General features: G+C 41.5%; 1 protein-coding gene across 3 annotated transcripts in view; it reads left to right on the top strand.

Moving 5' to 3' along the window:
* LOC109316348 (patatin-like phospholipase domain-containing protein 3) overlaps positions 1-5,795 on the top strand; it is a 35,035-nt gene extending 29,240 nt beyond the window's left edge. For all 3 annotated transcript variants that reach the window (XM_019544330.1, XM_019544331.1, XM_019544328.1), the window contains 3 exons: positions 1,909-2,041; positions 3,342-3,458; positions 5,342-5,795. In XM_019544330.1, coding sequence (XP_019399875.1) covers positions 1,909-2,041; positions 3,342-3,458; positions 5,342-5,633 — 542 coding nt within the window. In that variant the 3' untranslated portion in view covers positions 5,634-5,795. The remainder of the gene's footprint in view (positions 1-1,908; positions 2,042-3,341; positions 3,459-5,341) is intronic.
* The last annotated feature ends 5,277 nt before the right edge of the window (positions 5,796-11,072 follow it).

The following is an 11,072-nucleotide window of genomic DNA, read 5'->3' as shown; positions in this document are numbered from 1 at the left end:
AGATTCAGACTACACATCAGGAGGCGCTACTTCACTGTCAGGGCGGCTAGGATCCGGAACCAACTTCCAAGAGAAGTGGTACTGGCTTCTACCCTGGGGGTCTTTAAGAGGAGCCTGGATGAACACCTTGCCATGGTCATTTGACCCCAGTACTGTTTCCTGCCATGGCAGGGGGTCAGATTTGATGAACTGCTCAGGTCCCTTCTGACCCTACCAACTATGAAACAAGTTACGTGAAGAAGCATGGGAATTGTGAAAGGCAATACAGCTGGATTTTTTTAGAAACCTGGGTTTTATTTCCAGCTCTTCTGTGGACTTCAGGTCACCTGCCCAAGGTCACGTAACCTCTCACAGAAGACAGAGAACTTAACTTTGTTTTGTAGGATGATGGGGAATAAGATGTTGGTGGTCACCCACCTCTGCAAAGTATTCTGTTATGTACAGCATGAAAATCATTGGGGAGGGCTATAGTTTACAACACACATAAACCTGTCACCCTTTTCTTTATAATGCAGTAGTGCAATATTTCTTTATAATGTGGAAAACTGCTAGCTATACTTGACTATGGAAAGGGTTTATTCTACTACTATTGTTTTGTGACTTAATATTGCTAATCAATTCTGCTTCTGTTTTTGGCATTGTAACAGAAGCTAAGAAAGACTGTGTATCCTTAGTGCCTTATTATGTCAAAGTTTTGTAACGGACATCTGTGTGTCCTCTAGCAAAGGCTCTGTTGTTTCACCTCTAGCAATTTGATATTCAATGACTCTTCCTTCATTGTCATACTGTATAGGTGCATCTACATGTGCAGTTAATGCAAAACAATAAACTTTGTCAGAGTTTGTTGCTTCCAGGTGCCACATTTACATGTGTACCTGGGACCACAGCATGTTGAGCCAGACCGGAGCAGCCCTGGCTAGCAGAGACCCCAAGGGGGTCAGCCTGTTAGCCCATGGCTGTTCCAGCCTCGCTCAGTGTGCTGCAGAGGTGCTGGCTTGGGCATGAGGGTGCTTCAGTGTAGGGCTAGCCAGCAGGCAGCGTCTGTACTGAAGCACCCCTCATGTCTCAGCCAGCTCTGTCAGCATCTAAGTTATTTATAGCAGAGGCACTAAATAATGCTGCTATAAATAACCTATGGTGGTCTTTATTAGTTTACTCTGACCTAATAGGGTTGCACATGTAGAAGCAGAGACTTTATTGCGGAGCTAATCAGGCAGCTCTGCAGTACCTCTTAAGCCTGGATAAAATAATGGTATCAAGGAAAATCTCAAGAACGCTTAAAATCTTACTTTATACTACAATTGTTCAAAGAAACACACACCCAGCATGTCACTTCAAACTGGTGAAACATTATTTCTGGTGAAACTGTCCTTTTATTTGGAAATTAATTCTGGATGCTGACAAAGGCAAATGGGAACAGGCTGCAAGTGTATTTGAAAATAAAGTGCTAACTAAAATATTTGGTGTAGTACAAGAAAACAGAGTATGGAGAAAACCTAATCAAGAGCTTTACAAAAGATTGGATGTCTTGAGCAAGGTAAGAGTGCAGAGAATAAAATGGGCAGGGCATAGTATGATAGGTAATGAGAGAAGGCATGTGAAGAGATTTTGGAAGCTGAGGTGGAGGGTATTAGACCTCAAATACACCAAAGCAACAATGGGAAGATAACATAAAAAGTGATCTGGAAGGGATAGGGAAAGATGCAACATGGTGGAAGCAGTTCGCATAACACAGGAAGAGGTGGAAGGCTTTAGTTAAGGTGGCTACAGGCCCTTGAAGCTTGTGGAACTAGACAGATAGAGAAAAGAAACTAAGGATGTTATCAACCCTAGGTGACTTGGGATTTTTTTTTCAGTTTAATCTGCAAATAAACATAAGACTGTTTACAAAGTACACTTATTTTTCAGCATTACAGGAAGCTTGTAAAGAGAAGTGTGGGTTCTATGCTCAGCTCTCTAAACTCTTACCAGTGCGAGTGATGTCTTACCTGATGCTGCCGTATACGTTGCCAGTGGAGTCTGCCTATTCTGTCGCCCTGAGGTAACGCTGTGTTTTGGACCTCTGTAGAAACCTTACTTCGGAGTAATTAAGTATTTTCTTTCATCTTTTTGAGGTGATGTGCTTGTTGGGTGTGTGTTTAGTTTAAATGATTTTAAGATTACTAGACCTTGGGACCAAGGGTGTCACAAGCACAGTGAGTCTCAACCACATTAGACTCAAGGCATCATTAGACTTGAGGCATGCCTCAGAACATGCCAGCTCTTAGTTTTCACTAATTTTTTGCTCTATTATTTTCCATAGGCAGTCTTTTGTTGTAAATAACTCAGACTACAACAGGACACAGTTGTTTTGACACTATGGATTCCTTTTTGAAATCTTTGGGTTTATTTTGTGAGTCATGTACACAGCTAACAGTGCATTGCAGGGTAATGTGCGGCACCCCTAAAAAGAAAATCATGACATTAGCATACATTCAGATGATGTAGGTTCCCAGCTAAAATGTTGCTTCATGTTGCAAGCACCCTTCTAAAAAACTCTTAGCTGATCCACCCTTTTTAAACAGCTTCCAGATTGAAAGCTGGATTGATTAGGAGAATTTTTTTCCAAAATTCCATTCAGCTTACTTACGTTGATGTGACATTTGGTTTCTAATAAACAACATCATAAAAAGATTGATATCTGTAATTATATGCATATTTTTTCCAGTGTTTATTTGTAGATAGTCAGTTCCTCTCTAAAACAGTATACCAAAAATAGTAGTAGACATTTTGATGGTGGTAATCTTGTCTGTTTTATAAGTAACCATAACGTCTTGAGGCAAGTTATCATAACACTTCAAAGACAGTCCTTTTAGCATGCTGTCCATAAACAGTCTCATGTATGTAGCTTCATTCTCTGGTAATGTTTCACCAGTTGGTAGGTGTCATGTCTTTTTCTTCACGTGATTACAATATAAAGAATGTTAACTTTGTAGTGACTTCACACCAGATTCTGCATCAGTTTACTTACCTTCAGTCTGCCTTTTTGCTTTGCTTCTGGGGAGAATAAAGGGTGCAACTCTATCCTTGAGAATCAAAACTGGTTCTGTAACTTACAGCATTAGACAAAGAAATGGTGGTTTTCTGCACTAACTTGAAGTACGTCCCACTTCATGAACAGCTACATGTAATCATAATAATGCTATACGGCAAAATGTGGGAAGGAAAAATATCACCCCTAACATAACTAGCTTTCACAAACAAAGAAAGGAATTATTTGTAGTTTGTATTCTAGAACTCTCAACAGAAAACCAGTTTCATTTTATAACTTATGTTAAATCTTGTATTTTTCCTGATTGCAGAGTAGTAGACTGGTTTCCTGATATTCCCGATGATGTTCGATGGATGCAGGGACAGGTATATCGGATTGTTGGTACAGTTTGTTCTCAAGCAAGAAATAAGCTGCTCCGCGCATGCAGGTAAATTTTTTACAAATAGATGCATCTTTTCTACGTCTGTTATTATCAGTCAAAACTTAATTCATTTTTTTAAAAGGATGCAAGTATCTTGAGGATGAGTTCTAGTAGTGAAAACAAGTATCAAGCCTTTCATCTGCCTCTCTGAGCCTGAACAGGCGTCCTTGCCTGTTTGGGCTGCCACTTCTCCTGCTGCGTTGGGGCGTTGCCGCCCTTCCTGCAGGATCACCGGCCCCACACAGCCTGTTATACCCCTGGGCTGTGGGGGCTTGGAAGCACAGGCTGCTTTGCCCTGGGCCATGGGGGCTCAGAGAAACCCGAAGCGTCACCGTGGGCACTTCTGGTTTCACTTTACTTTACAAGCTGGCATGCTGGTTAACAGAGCATGCCGGCTTGTAAGGTGCCAGTTAGTGGAGTTTTTCCTGTAGTAAGCACGATTTTTAAGTAAGGTTTCTTTTATAAAGTGGTTCATGCTGTGTTTTCAAGACTGATAGTAACTCAGACAGTTGCAGCTGAAACATTCAGTGCGCCCTTCTCCCATCTTTTTACCCCCAGTCTTTGCTATGTTTCTGAATATGGAGTCCTTTAGAAGACATTCATTCAATTTTTTTCTGTGCGGAGTATTTTGAACTCTTCTTCATATTGTCTTTAGTAGGGTAGGCTTTCTGTCTGGTTGGCTCTCCTATCCCTTCCTAACACTGTTACAGTGGAAATCTAATTCCAAATGCATGCTACCTTACTTAGGCACAGGGATGGAGAGCTACATGAAGAGCTGTTCTCAATCCTTTTCCCAGAAGAACTAGAATCTACCTAGAAATTAACAACTGAAGTAGTAAAATGCATTCTAATGTTTGATATCCAGGTTGTAGCTGTATTGGTCTAGAGGCAAAAGAAATCAGAACTTGTGGTAGAGGTGATATCTTTTATTAGACCATCTAGATTTTTGCAAAAAATATATATTTAATTGCAAGCTTTTGGGCACAAGCACCCTTCCTTAGGCATAGGAGAAAACATTGGAAAAGTTCTCCCAGGTTGAAATGACAGTTCACATTTCATAGTGGAGTTAAAGGTGTGGTAAAATTTCCTGTTTGGCACAGTTCATTTTATGCATGTTAGGCTCAGAAAAAAGTTGGAATAGTCTATTTACCTTGAAGTTGTTTTGGTGACAAGCAGGATGTAGTCATATTTCCTCTGGTTATGATGTTTCATATTTCACAGAAGAGAAAAAAAGGGATGGAATCCTCTTCTGGGCAGGAATTGCTTATGTAGTGTGGCTGAGCTTTGTGATGATGCCAGTTACCTCAAACAAAGGCAGGAGCAGGGTCTCAGGTTTCAGATGGTAAATCTTGCTTCCTCCTTGTAAATTTTATAAAGATTTCATGTAAAAAATCAGCTGAAATTTGATATCTTTCATATGTCAGGTTTTACCACCTGAGAACCCTGCTCCTGCTTTTGTTTGAGGTAATTTGCATCATTGCAGAGCCCAGAGATACCTCACCACATAAGAAATTCCTGCCCAGAAGAGCATGCCATCTTTTTATTCTTCTATGAAATATGAAAACTCATAACCAGAAGGAACTATGACTCTATATCCTGCTTACCACCAAACAACTTTGAGGTGAATAAACTATTCCAACTTTTTTTTTGAGCCTAACCTGCATAAAATGAACTATGCCAAACAGGAGATTTTACCACACCTTTAACTCTCCTATGAAACGTGAACTTTCATTTCTACTTGGGTGAACTTTTACAATCTTTTCTCCTACGCCTGAGGAAGGGTACTTGTGCCCCAAATGTTAAATCTAAATCTGTATGGCGCCACTGATACTTTAACTGAAGTAAAAACCTCATTGAAACATTGCTAACTTTTTTTTCTTTCTTCACAGTAAAGAGGGCTTTGGTTCACTAAGAAAATGTCACACTATCCCACCTACTATAGAGTTGCATTCCACTTGCTGTTGTCTTAAAATCCCACACTGTTCTGCAGACCTAGAGAGTTGGCTTTGGGATTTTCCCTCTTGCACAGACTTAACTGGGAAGCAAGTTTCTGCAAGCAAAGAGAAGCTTTCAGAGTCAGATTCCCATCTTAATTGCTTCACAAATTCTGAAGAATCTGGAATGGAAATGGACTTTGATTCTTCCTCGGAAAACAGTTTCCAGACGGCCTCAGAAGACTAATTTTGAAGGAAAAAATTTGAATGTTCTGGATTCTCTGTCAGAGAAACTTGAAACCTGAGGAATTAATTTTCCTCACCACCTGCCAACAAATATAGAAAGATTTTATTTTGTTTACATCAGGATGACAGATTTGCCTTTGTGGACTATACAGTTCTAAGGGTTGAAAAAAAAAAAAAAGTTACTGTACAAAGTAACTATCCATATCCTGGTTAATGAGTTAACCACAGTCCATTAAACTGGTGATTTAAGATGCATCTAAAAAGAGATTTAACTTCAATCTACTTGTACACGCCAATTTAAAATAAAATTAATACCAATAAATGGCTTGTATGCTATAGAAAAAAGCCTTTAAAGCAAACATTGCATTTAAAAACCCAGTCTTTTTATAAATAGTTCTTACATTTTTAGCACTTGGGTGGAATCAAGCAGCTTGTACTTTGTAAGGGGAAAATGTAGGTAGGACTTTTTTGAGGGCCTCCAATGTCTGTGCATTTGCTTTATGTTTAAATGTATTGCTGAAATTGTGGGGAAATGTTACCCATAGGGGTGTGTGAAACAGGCTGTATTCAATTTGGATTCAGCCCAAATCGGGGACAGCAATTAGATTTGTTGATTCGGATCACTGCCCCAATTTTGGATTTGGCCGAATCCGAAGATTCGATGCTGATTCAGAGAATCAGTGCTTCGGCCATAGACACAGCTTTAAAATGTTTTTTTTTCTACATACCTCAAGGAACCAGGCACGGCTTGTGAACGCTGCGATGGTAGGGTAGATGGAGCATCCCACAGGAGCGTGGCAGGGGGGCCCCCCATGTGCTCAGTGGTGCACCCAGAAGTGGACTGGAAATACTGTTGGTCCACTGATGAGCGTGTGGGGGAGTGCCCCCCCAGTGTGGTGATCCGCCACTGAGGGACTCCAGGTGCCCCCCCCAGACCCAGGAGACACCACTTGCTGAGCCGGGGTGTGTGTGGAGGGCCCCCCAGTGCACTCCCTGGCAGACCTGGAAGTAGACTGGAAGTGCTTGTCTGCTACTGTGAACTTCCCTCCTCCCCCCCGGCATTCCTGTGAGATGCTCCATCCACCACACCATCTCCACATTCATGAGCCACCTGGTACCATGAGGTATGTAGAAAAAACATTTAAAGCTGTGTCTATGTCCAATTGTCGAATCTTTCTGAATCTCTCCAAATCGATTTGGAGGGTTCCAGTTTGATTTGGAGAGATTAAAGGGTCTCCTGATTCTATTCAGATTCGGAGATTTGGCCACTGAATTGGACTGAATCTCCGCTGGATTGAATTAGTGACCAAAGCTTTGAACAGCCCTAGCTGCCAGCTTGGATTACAGTACATACTATAACATAGAATTTATACTATAATCGGGTTCTACATTATCCCTAACCATTATCTAGAGATGATTCATTGTGAAGGTGCATCTTTTTCCTTAATTATCAAGAAGGGAAAAAGTGGATAACTGGGCAAAATTTATCCAAAATGTAAACAGGCATAACTTTATTGACTTTGATGGAGCAAGGCACATTTTGCCAGGGTTTGATTCAGGCCCTTTATCTTTAAACAGATTATTTAAAAATGAATAATAGATGCAGAGGCTGTTTTGAAGAGTTGCACTGAATGGTGCTAAAGAGAGCAAATTAATATCTCAGAACTTTGTGGTGTGTTAATATGCCATAAATTAGAACAGTGTTGTGTCTTTGCACTGTGATTTGTTGCTCAGTGACTCTTACTTACTGTATCTTCTGTATAATGAAAGGGAAGCATGTGTTTTTTTTTTTTTCTTGTTGTGTAAGGGACCATTGGGGTGGGATAATTTCTTCAGACATGCTCTTTCTCAGGTCAGAAAGAACAAAGCAGAGCTCTAGACAAATGCACCTTGGATACTAACCAGTCTCTCTTTTTTGCGTGCTAAAGAGCTGCACGCCTGTCTAACTGCATTGTATTTAAAGCTATGGGGATGGAGAGCGAGTCCTCTCTACCTTGACATTGTGCAACTGTTCTGCATAAGGGTGTCAGTGTGGTTTCAAATCTTAGATAGACAGTTTATGAGCACATCTGATAAAACTGATAATAAGATAATAAAGCCATGTATTATGGCACAAATCCTTACTTTAGCAATATACTTTGGACAAGTAAAAAAACAGAAATCAGATGGACATAACCTCTTGTGACTTTTGAGACACAAAGTTTGTTTGAGAAAGATTTAGTAGCAAAGAGGCACTGTATTAGTGTTTTGAATTTGGGGTAACTCAGCTGAACATCCGGGAGATTGTAACCTTAGAACTCTGAAAATATTTGCTGGGAGAAAATTAATAGTGTAGGTCAAAGATTGACTGAAGGTGTTTTTGAGATGGAAAGGAAGGAAGGTTCTACAAACTGGTAAAAGTATTGTGTAAACTTTAAATGTGTGTAGGTCTTTTGAGAAGGCAAAACCTTCACTTGCCTGATTTGGATTGAATGTTAAAAGCTGTTCCCCTTCCCCCCCTCCCCTGAAAGTCTAAACGTGTTATATTTTTATTCTTCAAATTAATTTAGGATGCTTTAAAAACATTATTTAAAATGTAAAATGTATAATTTAATAGGATATTGAAGGACTTTTATATTGTAATTACTCTTCGGTGCTATTTCACTTCAGATGGTACTTAACTTTTTTATTGGGCTCTTTACATGTATGCCTTTTGATCCTGCAGAATAAACAGGTAAAAGAAAAATACTGAGATAACTACTAATTTTTAAATAAAAGGTACAAAATATGATTTTAAGGTGTCTTCATTTGTAAGGTACAAATTAATGTTATGGAGGACCTGAGCTCTTGTGCGAGGAAAAATACTGCTGTGGTGTGGCTTATTGTCCTCATGAAAGGATATATTTTTAGACCACAATTTCGCACACACACACGCCATGCTTAATTTTTATACACTTGAGTAGTCTAATTGAATTCAGTGGGATTAATTCACATTCACAAGTGTGTGCAGGAATATTGTCTGAGTTTCCTATAAATCACTTTCTATCACAAGTATTTGCCTCATTCTATGAACTTCCTTTTCATAATCATAATAGAGGCTTCAAATTGGCAGGGATGGAATTCACACTTGTGTAAAATCCATCAACTTGAAATTAGTCACACTGGGTTTAAGTCTCTCTTGTGAGAGATACTAAATAATAACTCCCTACTTCTTTTCTCTTTACCCTTAGTATTTTGTAAACCCTTATCATTACCCTCAAGCATCTCTCTTCTGAACTGAATAGACTTAGCCTCTTTGGTCTTTCCTCATATAAAAGCCCTTCTATACCACTAATCATCCTTGTTGCCCTTTTCTGTACCTTCTCTAGTTCTATATATTTTTTGAGGCGGGGGAATAGAACTGGGCACAGTATTCAAGGTGTGGACGTATCATAGATTTATAAAGGAGCACGATGATACTTTCCATTTGTTCACAATTCCTTCCTTAATTGTCTCTAACATTTGTTTGCTTTTTTGACAGCTGCTGAGCTCTGAGCTGTCCACAGAGACTCCCAGAGCTACATCATTATTTACTGCTAAGCATTCACCTTTGATCTTAGACTTCTAGCATTAGTATAAAAATGTGTACTTTTTATTGCCTGGTTCATTATTTCTATGTGATGGTTTACTCAGTAAGGGTATCTGTTCGTGCTTGTCTTCACCCTGTTTCTTATCCCCATTTTTTTACAGTTTCATCCCTATAAGGTGTGTCAATCTGAACTGTGCACTGTACTGCACCTGTCAGCTTTCCCTGTTTTTAGTTTAAAAGCTGCTTTACTACCTTTTTAATGTTACATGCCAGCAATTTGGTACCATTTTTGCTGAGGTAGAGCCCATGCTTTCTGTACAGGCTCCCCATTCTAAAAGGTCCCTCAGTTCCTAATAAGCCTAAATCCCTGTACCATTATGAGCTAGCTTCAATCCTTATATAAAACACACATAGTACAGCCATCCAAAAGAAGTGCTGTGTTTGATGCATTTGGAACTTTGTCTTGGTATTGGCTTTCTACCGTCAATAACCTGCAATGAACATTAAGTTACATATTTGGACTAGTTAGGTAGTAAATCCTCACTTTTGTAAAAGGGAGGTGGCAGCTAATGTACATAGTTTTTGTCTCACCAAAAGTTCAGAAATCCTAGAACAGAGCCCAGAAGAGAATCTGCCTGCCTTAACTTCAATCTCAGCTGGACTCAACTCCTTTTCTTTGATACATATTGTAGCACAGATCTTGTGGGGATGCTTCAGAAAACAAATTAAGGGTACTAGTTTGTAAGCTTTTGCAGCACTTCCAGGATAGCATTTTTAGGCCATTATGAGAATTTTCAGTTTGTAAGACTGGCACCCTAACAGATTTTCTAGCGAGTTTAAAAAACACGTCATCCTATACATCAGGGTTGGCAACCTCTGGCATGCGTGCCAAGCATGGCACGCAAAGCCATTTTTTGCTTGGCATGCCACGGCCAACCCTGGCTCTGGGTAGCTGCTGCCAGCGACAGAGCCCAGGCTGCTCCCAGCAGGGCTTGTAGTGTCCCAGCTGCCTGCTGTGAGCAGCTTGGGCTCCTGGCTGGCAGCAGCTCCCCAGAGCTGGGAGGCTCCAAACAGCTGTGCTGGGCTCTGGCATCAGCTCTACACCAGCTAGTGCACCCGCGTGTAGGAGCGGGCGGTGAGGGAGGGGCCTGAGGCAGCGCAGCCCCGGTCTCTACCCCGCTTCCGGCACAGAGGTGATATCAGGGTTCCAGAGCTCTGCAGCTGTTTGCAGCCACCCCCGGGCTCTGGGCAGCTGCAGCAAGCAGTGGGCAGGCTGCAAACAGCTGTGCTGGGCTCTACAGCTCTGGCATCAGCTCTGTGCTGGCAGCGACTGCACGCACACCTCAGGGTGGGCTGTGCTGCTCCGCTGTCTACCTAAGTTTCTTAGGTAACCAGATTGGAAGTACAGTTTTTACATGAATCCAAGACAAGTTTTCCCCCCCGCCCTGCCTCAGTTGACATAGAGAAAAACAAGCCTTACCTTGGATACATGTACCAGTGCTCTGTTGTCTTTCCAGGGCAGCAGCTACAGCTGCTGCTGGTTGGAGTTAGAAGCCATTGAGCCCATGAATGATGTGTGCCTCCAGTGCTTGGTGGGGCACAATAGCGGCAGGAGAGTGGTGGTGGTGGCAGGAACACAGCGGAGATAATCGTGAGCCTGGGTGACAGCCGCAGCGACTGCAGCTGCCCAACAGTGCATGGAGCTACACGATGCTCTGCCAACTCTGGCCACGCCCATCTGATGGGGCAGTGGCAGTGCGGGTGCCACGTAGCCGGCACCGGGCCCTGCTGCCCCCTCCCCCCCACTGCCCTATGCTGTGAAGGAGGGCTCCGCCATGAGGCCCCATAGCCCCTGCTACTGCCAGTGAGTATGAGGCTTTTTTTTTTTTTTTT

The sequence above is a fragment of the Crocodylus porosus genome, unplaced genomic scaffold (genome assembly GCF_001723895.1).
Source record: "Crocodylus porosus isolate Cpor-Errol unplaced genomic scaffold, CroPor_comp1, whole genome shotgun sequence".
In the NCBI taxonomy this organism is placed as follows: domain Eukaryota; kingdom Metazoa; phylum Chordata; order Crocodylia; family Crocodylidae; genus Crocodylus; species Crocodylus porosus.
Note: the sequence above shows the minus strand (reverse complement) of the source record. Positions and strands in the feature narration are given on the sequence as shown.